This window comes from Polypterus senegalus, chromosome 4 (assembly GCF_016835505.1).
Source record: "Polypterus senegalus isolate Bchr_013 chromosome 4, ASM1683550v1, whole genome shotgun sequence".
Lineage (NCBI taxonomy): Eukaryota > Metazoa > Chordata > Cladistia > Polypteriformes > Polypteridae > Polypterus > Polypterus senegalus.
In genome coordinates, this window is record NC_053157.1 from 216,968,182 (window position 1) to 216,992,083 (window position 23,902).

At 39.9% G+C, this 23,902-nt stretch overlaps 1 protein-coding gene across 4 annotated transcripts in view; it reads left to right on the forward strand.

Annotated features, from left to right (window-relative positions):
* LOC120527965 (interferon-induced protein 44-like) overlaps positions 1 to 23,902 on the forward strand; it is a 57,238-nt gene that overhangs the window by 19,905 nt on the left and 13,431 nt on the right. For 2 of the 4 annotated variants that reach the window (XM_039751963.1, XM_039751962.1), the window contains exons 6-9: positions 728 to 899; positions 974 to 1,074; positions 13,512 to 13,693; positions 14,953 to 15,003. In XM_039751963.1, coding sequence (XP_039607897.1) covers positions 728 to 899; positions 974 to 1,074; positions 13,512 to 13,693; positions 14,953 to 15,003 — 506 coding nt within the window. Of the gene's footprint in view, positions 1 to 727; positions 900 to 973; positions 1,075 to 13,511; positions 13,694 to 14,952; positions 15,004 to 21,477; positions 21,562 to 23,902 lie in introns of those variants that run through there. The other 2 variants (XM_039751964.1, XM_039751965.1) reach the window with 2 other exon arrangements.

Here is a 23,902-nt window from a genome sequence, read left to right on the forward strand (position 1 = left end):
GTAAGTAGTGGTCACTGAGTGAAATAATTTGATATTTTTGTCATGCCAGCCCAGTCTTAACAGGCAACATTGGTGCCAAGAAGTATCCAGATGCATTCAGAACAGTTTTAGGTCTCTGACAGATCCGAGCACTTCAGACACTATGAGGCCCGAAACCTGTTTGTATTCATGTGACAAACACAACATTTATTTTTACCTCTTATAACTGTACAGTTAAATAATTTACTAACTGGATTCAGTAGACATTTTAAATGTGATGTGTTACTTTACCTAGAAAATTGATTTATTTAATTTTTTCACACAAAAAAAGTTACGTTGACTTATAAAAAAATATTTAAAACCAGTAACAAAAAAGACATCTATTCTGTGGTTTTGCGTTGAATGCAGAACTAAGAGACCTCAATAGTTTAGAAGTTTAATAAATGCTGAATACACAGGCATCTCAGCTACCAGTTCCACAGGCTTGATTGCAGGAAGTAAAAGGAGTTGAAATCGATATGATGGGCATGCAATATAGGCGAAACATGGGGAGTGGCTCCTAGAAATTGGGCAGAGTCAAAGAGATGCCACTGACAGGGTTGTCATCTTATGGCCCTCAGCATGTGTCAGGTCGCTGAATTGATCTGAGGCTTAAGACTGTCTCGTCTGCAGCTAGATTCTCTTATTGGTGCCCTTCCATCACATCACGTCAGGGTACTTACTACAGAAAGCAATTTTTCTTTTTTAGTTCAATCCATCTGCTCCAATACATTCCAAGATACCTGGATGCATAAAATCTAAAACCATAAAGGATAAAATCCACTGTGTTGCCTTTGTGATTGATGCCTGCAAGGTCAAGATCATGCCATCAAAACTGGAAGATAAACTGCTTGCTATCCGTGAAAAGTTAAACTTGTTAGGTAAGTTCTGTACTTTTTATGGTATACTTTCCTTTGGTGAACTGCAACTCATGAAAGTATTTTTGTTGCTCAAGGTGTGCCACAGCTGGTTCTGCTGACCAAAGTGGATGAGGCCTGTCCTTTGGTGGCTGAGGATATAAGAAATGTGTATCGCAGCAGATTTACTGAAAGAAAGGTAATTTAGCTGAGGGAGGTGGAGGTGCCATAGAGCACTGCATGGCAAGTACTAAAATGTTTTTTAAGCACTTTATTGAATTTATTAAAAGCAAATAACATTCCATACAAGCAAGTCAAATTTTACAAAACTAAGTTCACATCAAATTAACTCCAACTCATGAGAAAGAGAGCTAGAATAAACAAATAAATAAATAAATATGGGAAGAGAATCAACTTCCTCAATTTAAATGCTTATTCTAAAATATTATTGATTAGATCCTGCCAGGTTTTAAAAAATGTTTTGCAGAGATCTTCTAAGTGAGAATTACATTTTTTCCAGTTTCAAATACAGGTAGTCCCCAGGTTACGGACATCCGACCTACAACATATTAACGGGCCGCAGCTGCGACACACGCGCCTCAGTAACTGCCGCTCCATCATCTTTGGCCTGGGGATGTTGCAAGCGGTGGCTGGATGGAGGCTGGAGGGAGTAGATTTCGCTGCTCGCGCAGTGTAGTGTCCCTCAGGTGGCTCCTGGCGGCAAGTGATTTCACTGCCCGCCCACCTCACACAGCTGTCCTGTTCATTATTGGTGGGTGGCTGGTGATGCTGCAAGCGGTGACCCGGTTGTGGGGTCGGGGGGGTGATTTCGCTGCTTGCTCAGTGTAGTGTCCCTTGGGTGGCTCCCGGCAGCAAGCAATTTCACTGCCCGCCCACCCCACAACTCTTCGTTCAATCTCGGTGGGCGGCTGGTGATGCTGCAAGCGGTGACCCGGTTGTGGCTGAATGGAGGCCATTGAGGGTGAACGAGGCAGTGGGGGATAGCATTGTAGTGTGCCTCGGATGGCTGGCTGTTGAATGGGGGCGGTGGTGGGCGATTCACTACACGCCTTTTGCCACACAGTGTTTGTTCTCGGTGGGCAGATGCTTCAGGCAGCATACTGTAGTGGAGGTGACTGTAAGGTGGGCTGGTGATGAACCACCCCTCGCTGCCCCCAGTCATTCTCAATAGCAAGCCTGCTTGTACTGTTACACACACAGGAAGTTGTTTCTTGTCAGTACATCAGACGTGTTGATGGCTGGTGCCTTCCTGCTGTGATAGCGTGTACAGTGCTGTGTAGAAGAGCTCATCTTAACCTTTAGTCTTCACCTTTCAAGAATGTCTCTGAAACACAAATCTGATGCAGGTGCTGGTGATACAGTAAAGAAGAGAAAAACCATCACCATTGAAAATAAAGTAGAAATAATAAATAGGTCAGAGAGAGGTGAAACTCCATCATTCATTCGCAGAGCACTTGTTACAGTCGGTCAACAATAACATTTATTAAAATAATGTACCTGTTCTGAATTACATACAAATTCAACTTAAGTACAATCCTACAGTCCCCATCTCATACGTAACCTAGGGACTGCCTGTAATATATAACTGACTTAAAAGAGGTGGGTTAGGATTCTTCTAGTTAAGCAAGATAAGTCTACGTGCCAATAGTGAAGTAAAGGCAATTACAGTTTGTTTGTCCTTCTCTACCTTAAGCCCATCTGGAAGAACACCAAACACAGCTATTAACACTAGAATTACCAGAGCCTACGAAAAAACTCGTAATTCCGTCCCACCTTAAACTGCTTCTTAAATCCCTTCACACCTCTCCCCAGCGCCCTTTGTCTTCTAAATGTGCTGATAAAGAGAAGCCGGCTATTCCATCCCCCCACCAATTTAGAACGTGCACGAACTTCTCTCAGCTCATGCCTTGATTGAGTATCTGGGAGTGAAGTGGAGTTTTAGAGTGGAAATAATAGATCGTTGTTTGGAACACACGCATTTCATGTCTGTTCAGTTTCTACAGTAATCTGTGTCAACACATTGTTAAAACAGAAACTTTTTTATATTCTAGTAGTAGATGACAAAATGTAGGCATAAACTATATAATGTATGAAGCCTGAAGTCCAAATAGCAAAGAAACATTTTCACAAGAATAACACAATTGCACTTTTATTCAAACATATAACTGCAGAAACAAAAATCCGCCTTAACATGCGACATTGACACCAGTTTACTGTAACTGACTCCGTGGCTCAATAGACTCAGGCCCCGCTTGGGAATCAAGGGATCGCGGGTTCGATCCTGCGCTCCTCCGTTTTGAGAAGTAAACTGCTCTTAGTCTTACTGTTTTAAAATAAAAGCATACTTTTGATTTCAGTCTGTAACAGCCGGTGCAGTTTATGACCTTGTAAAGGCTAGCTTTTTTTTTTTATTCACTTTTCATTCTCTTAGTCGCGTTCAGAATCAATCCATACAACCCCATCTGACACGGCTGTTTTCACTAAAGACGCGCTATAGCTTTGCAGTGTACCACGATGCATACTAACGCACAATCACCAACCGCCCCGGTTTTGACATACAAACGCTGGCGAAGCTGCCTTCTTCGTATCTCACCGTCACTTGCTTTTCGTTTTATTGAGTGTTCCTGCCAGTCCCCGCATGTTGCTGTATGCTTTTTCTTTTTTGTACTACAGGACATGCAGAGGAAAGAATGGTAAAGACCAGTAACTTCGGCGCTATATGCAATCATCAGACACTCCCCATCTGCCCGTGTCGTTCAAGCACAGGAACATATATTGGTGTAAAAGTATAACAAAAGTGCACTTTTATTCAAGTGCACTTTTTCCATCGCCTTTTCCTGTAAAAGCAGTGTACACACTTCTCTCTATCCAGCATACAGCAACATGCGGGACTGGCAGGAACACTCAATAAAACTGAATAAAAAGAAAATCAAGTGACGGTGAGATACGAAGAATGCAGCTTCGCCAGCGTCTGTGTGTCAGAACCGGGCGGGGGGCCGTTAGTATGTATCGTGGTACACTGCAGAGCTACAGTATAGCGCGTCTGTATTCTGTTTCTTTTGTACTCGAGGGCACGCAGAGGAGAGAATAGTAAAGAGCAGTAAGTTCGGCGCTATATGCAATCATCAGACACTCCCCATCTGCCCGTGTCGTTCAAGCACAGGAACATATATTAGTGTAAAGTATAACAAAAGTGCACTTTTATTCAAGTGCACTTTTTCCATCGCTTTTCCTGTAAGAAGCAGTGTACACACTTCTCTCTATGCTGTGGTTTCTATTACACACCTGAAAGAAAGAGACAATATATGTGAAAATATAATCGCACTAATGCAATATTATTTGAAAACGAACAGCGTCAGATCGGGTGTGAATTTATGCAGGAACTGGAAATTCTCTGACGCGGGACCTTCTCCCAGGGAAGAAAGTACAGTGTCAGGTGCTCATTCAGTGTAATAGAAACCATAGCACAGAGAGGTGTGTACACTGCAACAAGTACACGTGTCGTAAATGTAGGAAGGACGGTCCTTGGGTGTGTGGAACTGTTAATATTTGAATGTGATGATTTCATATAGCACGGAATGAAAATCAGCACTTCTTAGCATTGCACCATGCAAGCTGTCGTATCAATCGCCTACTGTAACTTGCTTTCTTTTTTCTTCGGTTATACAGGTAGTTTTGAATAAAAGTGCACTTGTTTTGTTTGCGAAATGAAGTGTCTGCGTGCACTTTTCGTGGCATTACACGTGTATTTTTTGAGCATGCCCGTTTGAGCAGTATAAAAGTATTGAAAAGTATAACAAAACAACGGGCAGATGGGGAGTGTCTGAAGATTGCATATAGCGCCGAACTTACTGCTCTTTACTATTCTCTCCTCTGCGTGCCCTCGAGTACAAAAGAAACAGAATACAGACGCGCTATACTGTAGCTCTGCGTTGTACCACGATGCATACTAACGCTGGAGCTTTCGGTTCTGACAGACAGGCGCTGCGAAGCTGCCTTCTTCGTATCTCACCGTCACTTGATTTTCTTTTTATTCAGTTTTATTGAGTGTTCCTGCCAGTCCCGCATGTTGCTGTATGCTGGATAGAGAGAAGTGTGTACACTGCTTCTTACAGGAAAAGGCGATGGAAAAAGTGCACTTGAATAAAAGTGCACTTTTGTTATACTTTTACACCAATATATGTTCCTGTGCTTGAACGACACGGGCAGATGGGGAGTGTCTGATGATTGCATATAGCGCCGAAGTTACTGGTCTTTACCATTTTTTCCTCTGCATGTCCTGTAGTACAAAAGAAAAGCATACAGCAACATGCGGGACTGGCAGGAACACTCAATAAAACGAAAAGCAAGTGACGGTGAGATACGAAGAAGGCAGCTTCGCCAGCGTTTGTATGTCAAAACCGGGGGTGATTGTGCGTTAGTATGCATCGTGGTACACTGCAAAGCTATAGCGCGTCTTTAGTGAAAACAGCCGTGTCAGATGGGGTTGTATGGATTGATTCTGAACGCGACTAAGAGAATGAAAAGTGAATAAAAAAAAAAAGCTAGCCTTTACAAGGTCATAAACTGCACCGGCTGTTACAGACTGAAATCAAAAGTATGCTTTTATTTTAAAACAGTAAGACTAAGAGCAGTTTACTTCTCAAAACGGAGGAGCGAGGATCGAACCCGCGATCCCTTGATTCTAAGCGGGCCTGAGTCTATTGAGCCACGGAGTCAGTTACAGTAAACTGGTGTCAATGTCGCATGTTAAGGCTTTTGTTTCTGCAGTTATATGTTTGAATAAAAGTGCAATTGTGTTATTCTTGTGAAAATGTTTCTTTGCTATTTGGACTTCAGGCTTCATACATTATATAGTTTATGCCTACATTTTGTCATCTACTACTAGAATATAAAAAAGTTTCTGTTTTAACAATGTGTTGACACAGATTACTGTAGAAACTGAACAGACATGAAATGCGTGTGTTCCAAACAACGATCTATTATTTCCACTCTAAAACTCCACTTCACTCCCAGATACTCAATCAAGGCATGAGCTGAGAGAAGTTCGTGCACGGTCTAAATTGGTGGGGGATGGAATAGCGGCTTCTATTTATCAGCACATTTAGAAGACAAAGGACGCTGGCGGAGAGGTGTGAAGGGATTTAAGAAGCAGTTTAAGGTGGGACGGAATTACGAGTTTTTTCGTAGGCTCTGGTAATTCTAGTGTTAAAGGATTAGGAGGATTAAGGCTGTCTGAGAGGCATTTTAAGATTTTGGTCCAAAATTATGTTAATTTGGTGCAGGCCCAAAACATGTGGCCCAATGAGGCTGGAGCTCTAATTGCAACATTCACAAGTTGGATTTTGCCCATTTGGGCAATTTCAAATGAGACAGATGTGCTTGATAGATGATTTTAAGTTAAATAATTGTATGCTTTGCACATATGGAGCTCAAGTGAATTCTGTGCCTTCCTGCTTTCCATTCCTTTTCTGAAATGTTGAGTGAGAGATCTTTTTCCCACTGTACTCTTGGATCTTTGAAAGGGAAGGACTTTAAAATGTTTTTATATATTACAGAAATGCTGTCTAAGTACTCAAAACTGATCGATATTTTTTTTCGGATTAGAAATAGGTGCGACGTGAGGGAAATCGGGTAGGTTTTGTTTAGCCAAGTTTCTAATTTGGAGGTAGAGAAACAAATGTGTTGTTAGAAAGTTAAATTTGAAGTGTAATTGTTTGTAGGATGCAAAGACATTGTCTATGTACAGATCTCTAAGTAATTCAATCCCAAGTGTTTTCCAGACATTAAAAACTGTATACGTATGAGATGGTGGAAAAAGGTGGTTCTCGTGCAGAGGTGCCACAGATAAAAGCTTCACTATCTTAAAATACTTCCTACATTGGTTCCATATTCTGAGTGAGTGACGCACAATTGGGTTGTTAGTTTATTGGATTACATTTAGAGGGGTACAAAGCAAAAAATATAAATAAGTGCTGCAGGATTTTATTTTTTATTGCAGACCAAGCCTGTGTATGTTAATCTATTTGTGTCAATATCCATGTTTTTATAGCTTGTATATTTGCTGCCCAGTAATAAAATTATAAGTTAGTTACAGCCATGCCTCCTTGGTATTGTACTACCACTCTTTGGATAAATGGATGTTTTGAATTCCAAATAAATGAGGTTTTGATTAAATCTAACTTCTTAAAAATTATTTATTTATGTATATTGGAATGCTTTGAAATAAAAAAGAAGCTTAGGAAGGATATTCATCTAGACAGTGTTAATTGTACCAGCTAAAGTAAAATGAAGGATAGGCCATCTATGAAAGTCTTGCTTACGTTTTTCCATGCTAACAGCAACATTTTGTTGATAAAAAGTTTTATGTTTGCTTGTGATGTTTACCCCTAGGTATTTATACTGATCTGAGATGATAAAAGGGAAGGTGTGTGTTGTGTTCTTGAGAGTTCACTGGAAAGAGCAAACTTTTATTCAAATTAATTCTGAGCCCAGAAATCTTTTGAAATTCTGTTAGTGCTGTTAGGACTGCAGGCACAGTATCATCTACATATAGTTAAATTTTCTGTTCAAGTCTTTCTCTGAAAATCACCTTTATCTCATAAACATTTTAAAAGTGAACTGCCAGTGGCTCAATGGCAATTGCAAAAAACAGCAGTGACAAGGGACATCTTTGTTGAGTACCATGTTCTAGTTTGAAGTAGTCTGTTGTTAATACAAACTGAAGCCTCTAGACTGGTATACAGTAGTTTGACCCATGCCCATATGTTTGGGCCAAACCCAAATTTCTCTGATGTAGTAAAGTGGTAGTTCCATTCACAACCATATCAAACACTTTTTCTCCATCCAATGATAATAATATCTCCAGGGTGTTAGATTTTGCGGATGAATATATTTCATTAAACAGGCTTTGAAGATTGGAAGCTAAGTGTGTGCCTTTAATAAATCCAGATTGGTCTTGTGATATTACTGAAGGAAGCACTTTCTCAATCCTTCTAGCTAGGAATTTGGACAGTATCTTAACGTCATTATTCAGAAGTGAAATTGGTCTGTATGATGCACATTGTAATAAGTCCTTATTTTGCTTAGGAAAGATGGTAATTAATGCTTGGCGAAAAGTTTGAGGTAGAATTTTGTTGTCTCTAGCTTCTGTAAATTTTGATAATAAAAGTGGAGCTAGCCTAATTGAGACTTTTTTTTATAAAATTCAGCAGAGTAGCCATCAGGGACTGTGCCTTTCCCACTCTGAAATGAATGTATAGCATCTAGTAATTCTGAGAGTGCCAGAGGCTTATCCAATTCCTCTGCACTGAGGGTATCTAGTTATAGTATCTGTAATGCATCCAGAAATGCATTAGGTTGTGTCTTGTCTTCTTTAAACTGAGTACAATATAAGGACTTGTAATACTCTGTAAATGTGTGCATTATATTTTTATGGTCAATGATTTTGTCTCTGTCTGTGTTGGTAATTGCTGGGATTGCATTGCAAACTTCCTGCTTGTGAATTTATTGAGCTAAGATCTTATTAGCTTTCTCTCCATGTTCAAAGTTATGATGTCAAAAAATGAGTTATTCTGTTTCTTTAATTGTCAAGAGGTTGAATTCTGTATGCAAAGCCTGTCTTTTCCTATAAAGTGCCTCATTTGGACACCTGGCATGTTCTTATCTATTCTGGTAATTTCACTAATTATCTCTGATACCTTCTTAGTTTCTATTTTTTTGTGGGAAAGATATGAAATCTGTCCTTTTAAGAAATCATTCAAAGTTTCCACGAGTATTCCTACAGAGACCTCTGAGGAGGTCTTTCTCAAAAAAAAAAAAAAAAATCAGTTTGCTTGGATATAAATTCTGTACATTTGTCACCTGCTAATCAAAGTGGGTTAAGATGCCAATTGCAAGATGAGTATGTGGGGCATAGTGATTTACGTTCCATGAGTAAAGCGACATGGTCAGATATAACAATAGCGTTGTACTTACAGATTTAATCATAAGCAAGAAATTGTTATCTATAATTCAGTTTTTGAGTAACAGTGATGCACTGGTGAGCAGAAAGAATTTGCACTTAAGTTTGGGTTTAGAAATCTCCAGGGGTTTGATAAGTTGGAAAAACACATACCCATAAGTCACAACTTTGTTGGACAGTTATCTTATCCAAAGATCTTGACTATACATTGTTCTCCACTCTTGCTAAATGAATCATAGCATGAGAGGGCTATACATTTTTTACATCTAAGAGGTGTCACTTAGGTTTTCCAATGCTGTATCTGTCCTGGTCTCTATATAAACATAGGGAATTCCAGTATCTGTATTATATCTTGCCTGAAGTAGGGGCCTGAGTTGTCTTAAAAGCTTGCATATAGTAATCTTTTAAGTTAGCCAATAAAAGGTGTCATTTTTCTTGACTTCTCATTATGCTGTAATGACAGACAGACAGACAGACAGACAGACAGAGACAAATACGTAAACCACCATAGCTACATGCATTTGAGAAGTGATTCTGTTTACTGTGGTATCTATCTGTCATTTTAATAATTGAATCACTATGTGGCATAACAACAATGTTATGTTTTCAAAAGCTGGCATGTTTGCATTTCCAGTTAGACAGTTATGTTAGCTTCCTATAGTTATTGGTTTGGATGTTCAGAAGGTGGATGTTGTGTAGCCTTCTGCCTGCTTTTACTGGTGTTATTGGGCAGATTTGTTGTTTTGGGTGTGTAAAAGAGACAACAACAAGCAACATAAAGGTTTGGGGTTATCCGGCCCCTTATATTGTAGACAATCCACAATTCAGTAACTCAAAATCCGGTCAAAAAATATAAACAAACAGTTCATACGCGCGACGCCATTCTAGGCATCGGCGGCCATTTTATAGGGGAGGAGCCGGAAGTGGAGGAATGCTGGGAAGGAACCGTGAGGGAGGATGGGACTGATGACGTCAGGAAAGATGGCGGAGGAAGGGGGGAAGTAGACATACTGCGGGAAGGCTTATGATGGCGGAGCGTCTTTTTTCCCGGAAGAAATAATAGGAGAAAGGTTAGTACCCGGCAATCCCTGCTGGCGAACGTCTTCCGAAGTGGTAAGGTCCGTCCGCGGTCTCCTATTCACGCGTGCATGACAGGTGTTTTGAGTACTGAAATCTGCACCTCCTGCGGCTCGTTGTTATCAGCTCTCATAAAGGTACTTCTTTTGACAGAGTGTGACACACCATTTATTTCAAATGCATATTTTGCAGATCATATTTTCACAACCATAGCTGCCAATTCTTTCAAACTTGCATCAACTCCTACACTATTGTTGTAACGCTAAACAAAAGAGACCACACAACACCTTCAACAGCATATTGTGTCTTTGAATGCCAATGTATAATCTGATGATGAAGAAAAGTTTCCCCCCTTGCAACAGGTTGAAAATCATTGCCCCTACATTGAGTGCTGCTTGCATGAAGCATTGGATTGGATTTGAAGTGTGACATTCAGTGAGCCATTAAATTGTTCTCACCCAGTTTTAAGCAAAATTCACTCATGGTTGTCTTCAGACGTAGTTATTTAATGTATGGCTTTAGCAAGACTAATATTAAGTTAACCTAAATGTTATACCATTAATTAATTTTGTTCACTGGAAACTGGTGTATCTATAATAATAAAAGGCAAAGCCCTCACTGACTGACTGACTGACTCATCACTAATTCTCCAACTTCCCGTGTAGGTAGAAGGCTGAAATTTGGCAGGCCCATTCCTTATAGCTTACTTACAAAAGTTAAGCAGGTTTCATTTCGGAATTCTACGCGTAACGGTCATAACGATCAACAACGTCCGCCATATTGAACTTTCTTATTCATGGCCCCATCTTCACGAAATTTGTTAGGCGGCTTCCCTGCGCTAACCGAAACCAATGTACATACTTATTTCGGTGGTATGACACCACTGTCAGCCGCCATATTGAACTTTCCAACGTCACTAATTCTCCAACTTCCCGTGTAGGAAGAAGGCTGAAATTTGGTACTTATTTCGGTGGTATGATGCCACTGCCGGCCGCCATATTGAACTTTTAATGGAAACCGATGTCCGTACTTATTTCGTTGGTATGACACCACTGTCGGCCGCCATATTGAACTTTCCAACATCACTAATTCTCCAACTTCCCGTGTAGGTAGAAGGCTGAAATTTGGCAGGCCCATTCCTTACAGCTTACTTACACAATTAAGCAGGTTTAATTTCGAAATTCTACGCGTAACAGTCATAACGGTCAACAACGTCCGCCATGTTGAACTTTCTTATTTACGGCCCCATCTTCACTAAATTTGGCAGGTGGCTTCCCTGAGCTAACTGAAACCAATGTACGTACTTATTTCGGTGGTATAACGCCACTGTTAGCCGCCATATTGAATTTTCCAACATCACTAATTCTCCAACTTCCGTATAAGTAGAAGGCTGAAATGTGGCAGGCTCATTCCTTACAGCTTACTTACAAAAGTTAAGCAGGTTTAATTTCGAAATTCTACGTGTAATGGTCATAATGGTCAAAAACGTCCGCCATATTGAACTTTCTTATTTATGGCCCCATCTTCTCGAAATTTGGTAGGCGGCTTCCCTACACTAACCGAAACCAATGTACGTACTTATTTCGGTGGTATGATGCCACTGTCGGCCGCCATATTGAACTTTTCAACAGTCTTTGTTACTTATGGGCCCCCTTTAAGAAATTTGGTTACGCGGGTTCCCAACGCTAACTGAATCCTACTTAGGTACATATATACTGTACGTCCATAGCCTGCAGCTCGGTCACTGTGTGAGGAGGCGTTGGGTCCCCCATCCCAACGCCTCCCACGTTGTTGGCTGCCTGCCTATATAAGGCCGTCCGTCGCCCAGTCTCTACATTCCCTTCCTTGCTTCGCCACGGGATTCACGTCTCCCTACTGATAACTACAGCCTTTTTTGTTTAATCCACGGCTTCTCCGCTGTTTTATTGTTTGTTTATTACAATCGAGATGATCACTATCGATCTAAAAACTATCACTTACCGAGTGGTTTCCATGCCCGGAGATACCACCTACCCTTTTCCATTCTCTGTGTTACATATTGCACGGCCATATCAGGTTCACTCTTGATATCCAGAGGAAAATTGTGTCTTATGTATTGAATGACTGGGACAGGTTCAAGGTGTGGACTGAAGAAGTGGTACAGGAGATAATTATACTACACAGGAGCACTAGAATAGTGAAATGCTTAAGCCCTTCACCTATGGTTCTGCATGTGAGTTGATGGCTGCCGCTGAATTGTTTGGTTGTCGCTTTCAAGTGTACCGAAAAGGCCAAATATTTTACACCTTTCGACAACCGCCAATGCCTCTTAAACATCTCAGATTCACAGGTGACGATTTCAGTAGTGGACACTTTGATGTTTATGAATGTTTAAACTCTCAAAAGCTGGATGTGATTTTATCGCTGAAACCGGTTGTGTGCTTACAACGCTTGACAGATGCCGAATGTCACTTCAATACAACAAAGCCTGCAAATACTGTCGTAATTGAAACAAACCATGAAACTCAAACCGATTATGACAGCAGCAATCCAAGCTGTGAGATTTGAGACAAGATTACTGTTCACATGGCCAACTGTAAGTTACATGCTCAAGAGTAAGGTCAGTGCACAGCTTGGTTATGTTACAACTGGAGGGCCGAACTGACAACATGGTATACAAAGAGATCCTTAACAAATAATTATTGGCATATTTTCCCTCAGTTTAAAAAGGTTAAATTTTCTTCTTAATAAAAATTTGAATGCAGTACTTCGAATGGGATGAAGTGCGGGTATTTTGCTAGTTAACAAATATAATACAATAACAGCAAATTATTAAATTATGCAAAATGACCATTATTTTTAAAATTTTTTTCTAATTTACTTGTAACACCAACACAAATTTGATCTAATGTATGATTGAGTTGGACCTTTTCCAATATATGAAATCTTTATTAAGAATGTTAATATTTTATTTATAGGTAAATAAGAGTAATGAATATGTAGTCATAAGTATTGAATATTGTGAGGGGGTCTGTAATCCTGATGGCAATTCGGCAGCAAGACTGCAATGTAAGAGTTTGACTGCATTGCTAAAAGCTGATTTAATTCATGGTACAAGAATCTCGTAAATGGACTTAACATTAAAATATGGCTTAAAAAAATACTATGCTGCATTGTTCACCACAATCTTTACCTGATTTTTAAAGAAAAAAGTAAACACAGACTCTGACCTTCATATAATTAAGACTTTTCTAGGTCTAGGTCAGTGAAAAGAAGTAATGAAGAAAGGCTAACATTATACACACATTTTACACAAACGTTAAGTATTTAAAATTAATTGAAATTAGTGATACTGTAGTTTCCAGTTGTTACTCTAAACTGTGTTGTTCAATAAGAACACACAAAGCATAGATGGGAGATTTTTCACTCAGAAAGGTAAATAATAATGTATTACAAAATAGTATTGATGCGGGCTAGACACAGGGAATTTTTAAGGCATTGTCCAATATTTGTTAAAATTAAGGTAAATAGAAAATATCAAATTGTTTTTTCATGTATTAGTTAATTCAATTAAAACTGTTTATTTTCATCTCCAGATTCAAGAGGTGGGAGCTAGGCTTGGAGTTCCAGTCTCTTGCATTGTTCCAATACAAAATTATTCTAGAGAGCTGGAACTGGATGACAACGTAAATATTCTGCTGCTCAGCGCCATAATTCAGATGTTGCGGTTTGCAGATAATTATTTTGATGACATCAGCTATGAGGAGATGAATGATATGTAAGAAGACATAGAATGATACTCAGCATATTAGTTATTCTAAATTGTATGGGGTGGATGATAAATAGTTTTTTGTGTGAAACAGTAGTACATCACAGGTATGCTACAAATTTGGTAATAGTAATAAATTGTTTACTTTTAAATATGGATTGTTTTACTAACTGATTTTTACTAAAAGTTACTTAGGCAGACAATAACTATAATGCTGAAGAATGGTCCCATTCTGCAAGTCAGTTACCGTATATACTCGTGGATACGTTCTCCCGTGGATAAGTTGAGACTTGATTTTACTGTATAATTTCTAGCATTTTATAATGTCGGTCGTATGAGTCGAATTCGGAAAACTCACGCTATCGGTCCAAAAGATTATGATATGCTAACGCCCAAGTACTTTTTTTTTCTATGTATTCTGCCTATGTGACCACACGGTAATACCCAAACTATTCTGAAGCAACATTTTCACTGATTTGTGTTTTTTGTATCTCACACCCTCATACACCTTTATCGTAAGAGCATCCCTTATCTACAATGGAGCATTCGATCAGAAGAAAATATGAAGCTGGTTTTAAATTAAACATCGTTGAAGTAGCCAAAGAAATTGGTAACTACACTGCTGCAACAAAATTTGATGTGTATGAGAAACTGATATGAGGTTGGAGGAGGCAAGAAGATGCAAAAAAAAAATTTAAGTGTCGCATTTTTGAACAGGTGTATAAGTCGGGGTCTGATTTTATGATTGATTTTTCTGGTTTCAAGACCTGTCTTATACGTGAGCATATACGGTATATGGGACAAATTGTAAGTACAAGATATTTATAAGATGCTTGCACTCATGGGTATTTTAAGACCAATTAAATTGCATTCTGCATTTGATTACAGCAAAAATTTGACAGCTTATCATAGTGCTTATAATAATTATTATTGACATTCCCATGTTAAAGAAAAATTATAAAAGTGGGGTAAAAATGAATCAGTGAAGTTTAAATGGTCAATTTCCACTTTACACTGTTCATCTAGCCTGGGAGAGACAAATTTGTAAGGGAAAGGAGAGGACAGTTAAGTGAACTGGTGTTAACAGGGAATTTTAGTTCATAGCTGTGTATTTACTGGACTTAAAAAGCCTATTTAGAGAGGTGGAGATGCCCAAGGCTTAACTACGTGCAAATTGTGATGACTCCTTTCTATTGCAAATCATACTGTTTACAAATAAATGCTTATTAAAGACTCAAATACTACTTCTTTTTCTTCTATTCTGCTAGGGATACAGACTCCCTATTAGAAAATAACTTTTGTGAACTACGAAGCCGCAGGTAAGATTTGGCATTCCAGTGCAGCAAATACGTTTCTTCTTAATTTATCTGATAAATATTTTTCACTAACAACACAGTACAAAAATAAAGGGTTAGATTTCTTTGAAAGAGCATCAGATCCATTTTCTGTATCTACTGTATTTGTGTTCATCTCAGTATTCATCAGGAACAAAACAGCACCTCTCACTTTAATAGAAAAAAGATATATGGTGGATGATGACCTTTTGTTTGTACATTTACTGTACAATAATAACAATACAATAATAACAATCATAATGCATTTTCAGAGTGTTAGTGTGTTAAAGAGAAGATGTGAAGCATTGTTCATAGTGGCACTTTTTTTCTTCATTCCCTCCTCCACTACTACCTCCAGCAGGTCCAAAGCGCATCCCATAACTGAGCCTGACTTTTTAAATAATTTGTGATTCGGTGGATCTCTTCTGAAGTGAGGTTACTGGCCCAGAACACCATAACCTAGAATTTATATAAAAGTCATCTGAGAATGGCAAGGATGATGATCCAGAATGAGGGAAAATATAAGATGGAAACAATTCAAAACTGCCAGACTCGGTTGCTTTTTAAAATGAAAAAACTCCTTGATCTCTTTTTAAATTGAAATAACTATAACATCTAATAGTGAATTATGGCAAGATCTGGTATTGTTGCATTTTGGGTATTGTAGAAAATTGTCTTAAACCTTTTTAAGAAGGGATTTAATGTTACACAAGTTACATCTTATAAGATCAGACGTAATGGAAAATTTGGGAAGGGGGCCTTGAAATTTATGTCAATAGGATATACAAAAAGGAAGTATATTATAGTTAATGCTGAAATATGTGAGCCAGACTTTAAAATGCAGTCTGAATATGTACATGTTACCAATTAGGAATTTTTTAACTCAGCAACAGAAATGATTCACTCCATTATGAACATCATTCTAAAGATGAGTCATTCTGAATTCTGGCATCTTCAGCTGTGTAGCTTTGCCTTGGTTCTTTTGCAGACGCAGCAAGGTGAAACTGCTCTATTCACATATTAAAGCCTTTAAATGTATACCTGTGGAGCATCTGGACAGATCTGACCATCTTAATGCCACCTACATACTACCTTTTGCTGAAAGTAGCAGTTCTTCATTATCCACGCCAAACATTCCATGTCAGAAGGGAAAAAATACAGTATATGTAATCTAATCTAAAACGCCTACCTGTAACAGAGTTGTAGAACATGTTAGAAGGGTTATCACTACACACACTGAAGAAACACAGTCTCCGAGCAATAAATAGTCTTCTCTGACCTTTCATATATAGTTGTTCTGTCTTACAAGACCAGTACTGCCTATCATTGATGTGGACCTTCATGAACTTGTATCAATGCACCAGCTCTTTATCCACTCTATGAATATTGATTGGGTGTAGAGTCTCTTTGACACATTGAAAGCCAATAACCAGTTCTTTGGTTTTGCTGATGTTGAGTTTCAGACATCTCTCAAAGATCTCCACCTTACTCCGATACTCTGTCTCATCCCGTTATCAGTACATCCCATTAGTCTCAATCACCTGACAAGTGACGTGACCCAGTGTTATACTTATAGTCTGAGGTGTAAAGAGTGAAGAGAAAAGAGGACAGAACTGTTCATTAAATATGCAAACTAGACATTCTAAGGTATATCCAGTCACTGAACTTTCTAATGAGCTCATAATTATGTTTTATGTTAAACTAGCAGAAATATGTATCAGATATCCCTAGATAGATAGATAGATAGATAGATAGATAGATAGATAGATAGATAGATAGATAGATAGATAGATAGATAGATAGATAGATAGATAGATAGATAGATAGATAGATAGATAGATACTTTATTAATCCCACGGGGAAATTCACATAATCCAGCAGCAGCATACTGATACAAAAAACAAAAAACAATATTAAATTAAAGAGTAATAAAAATGTAGGTAAAAACAGACAATAACTTTGAATAATGTTAAAGTTTACCTGCCCGGGTGGAATTGAAGAGTCGCATAATGTGGGGGAGGAACGATCTTTTCAGTCTGTCATTGGAGCAGGAAAGTGACAGCAGTCTGTCGCTGAAGCTGCTCCTCTGCCTGGAGATGATCCTGTTCAGTGGATGCAGTGGATTTTCCATGATTGACAGGAGCCTGCTCAGTGCCCATCGCTCTGCCACGGATGTTAAACTGTCCAGCTCCATTCCTACAATACAGCCTGCCTTCCTCACAAGTTTGTCCAGGTGTGAGGCGTCCTTCTTCTTTATGCTGCCTCCCCAGCACACAACCGTCTGGTAGAAGATCTGCAGCATCTTATTGCAGATGTTGAAGGACACCAGCCTTCTAAGGAAGCATAGACGGCTCTGCCCTTTTTTACAGAGAGCATCAGAATTGGCAGTCCAGTCCAATTTATCATCCAGTTGCACTACCAGGTATTTATATGTCTGTACCCTCTGCACACAGTTTCCACTGATGATTATGGGGTCCATGAGGGGCCTGGGCCTCCTAAAATCCACCACCAGTTCCTTGATCTTGCTGGTGTTCCGGTGTAAGTGGTTTGAGTTGCACCATTTAACAAAGTCCTTGATTAGCTTCCTATACTCCTCCTCCTGCCCAGTCCTGATGCAGCCCATGATAGCAGTGTCGTCAGCGAACTTTTGCACGTGGCAGGACTCCGAGTCATATTGGAAGTCTGATGTATATAGGCTGAACAGGACCAGAGAAAGTACAGTCCCCTGCAGTGCACCTGTGTTGCTGACCACAATGTCAGACCTGCAGTTCCCGAGAAGCACATACTGAGGTCTGTCTGTAAGATAGTCTACGATCCATGCCACCAGTTGTGAATCTACTCCCTTCTCTGTCAGCTTGTCCCTAAGGAGCAGAGGTTGGATGGTGTTGAAGACACTAGAGAAGTCCAAAAACATAATTCTTACTGCACCACTGCCTCTGTCCAAGTGGGAGAGGGATTGGTGTAGCATATAGATGATGCCTCCTCCGCTCCCACCTTCTCCTGGTATGCAAACTGCAGAGGGTCAAGGGCGTGGCAGACCTGTGGCCTCAGGTGGTGAAGCAGCAGCTGCTCCATGGTCTTCATCACATGCGACATCAGAGCAACAGGCCGGAAGTCATTCAGCTCACTAGGACTTGATACCTTTGGGACTGGGGTGATACAAGATGTTTGCCAAAGCCTCGGGACTCTCCCCTGTTCCTGGCTCAGGTTGAAGATGTGCTGTAGAGGACTCCCCAGTTCCAGCACACAGGCCTTCAGCAGCTGGCATGAAGTCTCCTCAGCTCTCAGCTCACCTGCGCTGCTGTAATTGTGGGTGGGGATGTCTCTCCTATGCTGGTATCAGCAGAAAGATGGGTGGAGGGTGCAGTACTCCGAGGTGACAGTGGGTTAGGGTGGTCAAACCTGTTATAGAAGTTGTTCATCTGGTTTGCTTTCTCCATGTCTCTCTCGATGGCGGTACCCTGCTTCAAGCTACATCCAGTGATGATCTTCATCCCATCCCACACTTCCTTCATGCTGTTATTCTGCAACTTCTGCTCCCGCTTTCTCCTGTACTGCTCCTTCGCCGACCTGAGCTGGACTCAGAATTCCTTCTGCACGCGCTTGAGCTCATGCTGATCACCACCTTTAAAAGCCCTTTTCTTCTGGTTCAAAAGGACCTTGATGTCAATGTCAATTTATTTATATAGCACATTTAAAACAACATAACAACAAATTACAAACAAATAACATAAATAAAATACATCGAAATAAAATATAAGAGCATAAATAAAATAATAATAAATAGAAGTAATGTTATATAATCACAAAGAGGAATCCATCAGTATTACTGAAGGTCACGAAATGCAAGTGAATAGAAATGAGTCTTTTATCTTGTTTTGAATAGTTCAGTTGTAGACGACTCCTTTATGTGATGAGGTAAAGAGTTCCACAGGCGAGGGGCAGCAGCTGTAAAAGACCTGTCTGTCCCCCTTGGTTTTACACTTGGTATGAGGGACAACAAGAGACAACTGACCAGAAGATCTAAGCACTCTGGATGGCTGGTGTAAAGCACACAATTCAGATAAATAGGCAGGAGCAAGTCCATGTAAAGATTTAAAAACAAGTAACAAGATTTTAAAGTCAGTTTGAAAATTGATAGGCAGCCAGTGTAAAGAAGCTAAAATAGGAGAAACAGAGTCAGACTTTCTTGCCCCAACCAGAAAGCAAGCGGCAGCATTCTGAACCAACTGTAACCTGCGTATCAGGGATTTGTTAATCCCAGAATACAGTGAGTTGAAGTAATCGAGGCGAGAAAAAATAAAAGCATGAGTAGCTTTCTCAAGATTCCTAGAAGATAAAAAAAGGGCTTGATCTTACCTAATAGACGAAGCTGGAAAAAGCAACTCTTGACTACAGACTGTACTTGTTTCTCAAAAGAGAGGTTACTGTCAAAGATAACACCAAGATTGCGGACATGAGGTTTGCAAAAGACAGAGAAAGAGCTGAGAAGTCCAAGACCAATTTGGGCTGATGGACCCACTATAAGCACCTTCGTTTTATTTTGATTCAGATCAAAAAAATTATTAGCCATCCAGGATCTTAGTTCAGAAAGACAGTTGTGGAGTTGATTTATTGCAGAGTTGCAGACAGGAATGTAAACCTGAGTATCATCAGCATAGCAGTGAAAAGAAATGTTAAATAGCTCCAATAGGATAAAAGTATATAGAGAATAAAATAGGACCCAAAATGGATCCCTGAGGAACACTATATTTAAGAGGAACAATAGACGAAAAAGAGGAATTTAAAGTAACTGAAAAGTGTCTACCAGTTAAATAAGACCTGAACCAGTTAACAGCAGCCCCTTTAAGCCTAACAAGATGTTCAAGCCGCATCAGCAATATCTCGTGGTCAATAGTGTCAAAAGCAGTGGACAGGTCAAGGAGGACAAGGACTGCAGCGCCACCTGAGTCAGTAATAATAGAGATGTCGTTAAAAACCTTCAGGGGGGCCATTTCAACACCATGATAATGCCTAAAGCCAGATTGGTAGATCTCAAATAAGTTATTGGAGTTAAGGTGATCAACCAATTGATTATAAATAATTATTTCTAGAATTTTGGCCAGAAATGGCAATTGGGAAATTGGGAGAAAATTGGCTAAAATCCATGGCTTGTTGTTAGCATAGCAGCGTACTGTTCTTATTGGAACTACAACGTCCATACAGAAGTTGATGTAGTGAGCAGTGCAGTCAACAACCTCCTCAATGTTCTCACTACGTGACCCCTGCAGGATATCCTAGTCTGTAGTTCCAAAGCAGTCTCTCAGAGCCTGCTCTGCCTCAGGGGACCACTTCCCTTAATGAGCGTGTAGTTGTAGGTAGCGCCTTCACTCTTGGTTTGTAGTGAGGCTGAAGCAGAACCAGGTTATGATCTGCTTTCCCAAGCGCAGGCAGAGGGGTGGCGCTGTATGCGTCCTTAACGTTTGCATACAGTAGGTCAATAGTCCTATTTCCCCGGGTGTTGCAATCCACATACTGGGAGAAGGCAGGTAATGTTTTGTCCAGCGTCACATGGTTAAAGTCTCCAGCGATTAGCACAAGTGCCTCAGGGTGCTGTGTTTGTAATTTAGCAACAGCGGAATGGATTATGTCACTAGCTATCTCCATGTCCGCCCGAGGAGGGATGTAAACAATAACAACAATGACATGTCCAAACTCTCTGGGAAAGTAATAGGAACACAGATTTACGGCCAACAGTTCAATGTCCCTGCAGCAAGTGGAGATTTTGACGTTTACGTGTCCAGAGTTGCACCATCTTGTATTGACATAGACAGCGAGTCCTCCTCCTTTCCGCTACCGGCAGGTCTTTGCGTCTCTGTCCGTTCTAACTATGCTAAACTTGGGTAGCTCCACGTTAGCATCTGGGATGTTAGTTGTTAGCCACGTTTCACAAAAACACAACAAACTTCATTCTCTGTTGGTCCTGACATTTTTCACCAGCGCGGCCAGTTTGTCGATCTTATTTGGTAGTGAGTTCAAATTTCCCACGATCACAGAAGGCACTGACGGCTTGAAACGCCACTTTCTCGCAAGTCGCTTCGAGAGATCCTCAGTCCGAAATACTTTGAAAACCACTGTCCTCAATGATCCATTAACCACACTCAGGGATCTCCATATCTCTTAGTAGATGATGTTCATTCACATTCTTCAATAACAGAACATAAACCTAATCTCAAAGACTTTCTTTAGAATGTATCCAAGAGAAAAAAATGTTCTCAGAAATAACCATTGATGCTTTCTTAAATTTGTTAAAGATCAATTGCATGACTTTGTTGATTTTTGGAAAAATGCCAGAATAACTATTAATGTTTAAGGCAATTATGAACTACAATTTTCTGGCTAGGAAGGTAAGACCCCTTTTCTGTGCACAAATGTGGACCCCACAGTATGTCAATGACCTTAAATATTTATGCTTTACAGTGGCAAAGGTAAAGCCCAAATCCCATTCAAGCAAGAATGTGTTGGGAAGAAATGAAGCAGAGACTGAGAATAAATCTGGAGGAGGTAAGGCAGTTGTAAGGATGAATAGCTGAAGATATTCAAAACTGACATGATAAAGTGATAGAAAACTGCAGGAAATAATTGTTTTCTATTTACCTGGTAAAAAATTAGTCAAGGTTAGTCATTGTTAATAATATACATGGTCTCTATTATTTTTGAACATGAGATAATTCTTATTTGCCTATTTTTATTTCATGTATTAATTAATCTGAGTGATATACATAATTTATGAACATAAGTGCAATAATTTAAAAATATTATGAATATAAGTTGTCACAAAGCTGAGACATACTCAAAGAAGTTTTGGGGCAGCCACCCGTATATTTTGGTATCCTGGCTGCAAAGTCGTTTTTTGTCATAACAACAGCACTGATGTGCATACAATCGAGTCCAAACAAGACTGAGGGTAAGGGGAAAAAGGGCAGGCTTTTAAAGGGGAAGACAGGAAGTGAGGTCATGGGAATCGGGCACGTGTTCGCCACTCATTGGATCAGGCCCGGACGTGACATCAGGGGCCGGCGCCAGTTAGTTCTGTCTCCATTGGTTCGGTCCCAGGAGTGATGTCACGAGAGCCAGGTGGAGTCTCCCAGGGATGGTCTACAGGGAAGTGAGAAAAAGAGTCAGTGCACTCTGCCACAGCCCGCCTGTCTCAGAACTGCCGTCCACTCAAGCCCTTTAGCTGCCTCCCATGCGCACGTGTGTGACAAAGTACAATAATTTAAAAATAATGTAAGTGCTGCATATGAATAAATAAAGACATATTAGTAAAAGTATCATTTTAAACTAAAGGAAAGGCTCACAACATTTGTATTATGCCATACACGTAACAGTATGCTAACAAAGCATTGGCAGCTACCACTTACCACCACTGTGAATTGAGATCATTCCTTTTAACTCCTCTCATCTATATAATATGAAGAATATGTGCTAGGAGAATCCCCCAGGAAGTCACTCTTTCATTCACTACAGTGCCCTTTGAGTTGTTTCTGCTGTCCCACACCGACATGATGAGTTCCCCTCTGACTGGTTTGCACAGGACCTATTGATGATGTTTGGCACCTCATCTGAGCTTTCGGTCCTAACACTTGTTAGAGAAAAATACTAGAAGTTACTTTTTTATTTCTTGCCCAACAAAAAGGACAGTTGTGTGGTGTTTCGTGTTTGAACCACACATGAGATAGGCCTTCACGGAGCCAGATTTCCTTAATCAACAGAATTTTCTCACTAGAGAAGAATAGATGGAGAATTTCAGTAGGAATCAAAGAATTAGTGCTGAGAATGACTATGCTTTTAAGTGGCGTCATTAATCCTTACAATCAGAAGCTCTAGTGACCTTTCAGGCTAAGAGAATGTTTCTTTATTTAACTTCATAAGACGAACAAAAGATTTTCTTTCTCAGTGAGTGTCAAATGTAGGAGATGGGTGAGCTCCTTTAACAGTGCGTTTTTGTATTTCTCCACTGTTTACTTTCCTAGAATCTCCCATTTCTTCCAGGGTTTCTCAGATGTTGCAAAGTTATAGAGTGGATGTGTGACATCAGAGAATGTGCTCTTGAAATACAAATGAAGATGTTTTGTCTCTCGATTGATTTACTGTAGTTAGGGCCAGAAGGAGAAGAAAGGCTTTCTGGGGAGGAGGCTTATTTTAGTAAATGAAAACTAAATGAAGACAAACATTATTAACAACAACAACAAAAAAAAAAAACATAAAAAGAAATACAATTATTAACTTGGATACAAAACTTAAACTATGCAAACCTATACAGTAGCTGAAAACACCAATTGAAATAAAATTATAAACTGCAAAAAATATTTTCAGTTTTCGCCATGGCTGGACTTATATACAGGCTAAACTAGGCTATTTACACAGGGACTTTGGGGCCCCGAAGTTAATCAAAATAAATAAATATTTGTTCTTTGTTTCTCAAAGAAATGTTTCTGTTGTGAGATTGGGTGATCAAGTCCTCTTTAAGCCCATGATAATAACTCACTCACTGATAGCTGCGTGCACACCATCATCCCTGGGCTTACTCCTCTCTGGTGAGCTGCTGCAATGCTGGAGGGCGACTGTAGCAGGGGCATTAGTGGCAGCAGGGACCACTGAACATGGAGTATCTGAACATTAAACATGTTAAGGAGAGATTAAACTATAATTTTATAATAATGATTGCTGCCAGAATCAAACAAAGCCACCACTGCGTGCCCATTCAATAACACTACTCCCGTGTTCGGAGTCGCCAAGGGATGCAGCGGGGTACAGTACCTCTCCAGGGTCGTCCAGGTGCAGTCCATGGGCTCCGCCTGTGGTGTTGAGGGACAGGTTGGCACAAATGGCGGCTCGCCAC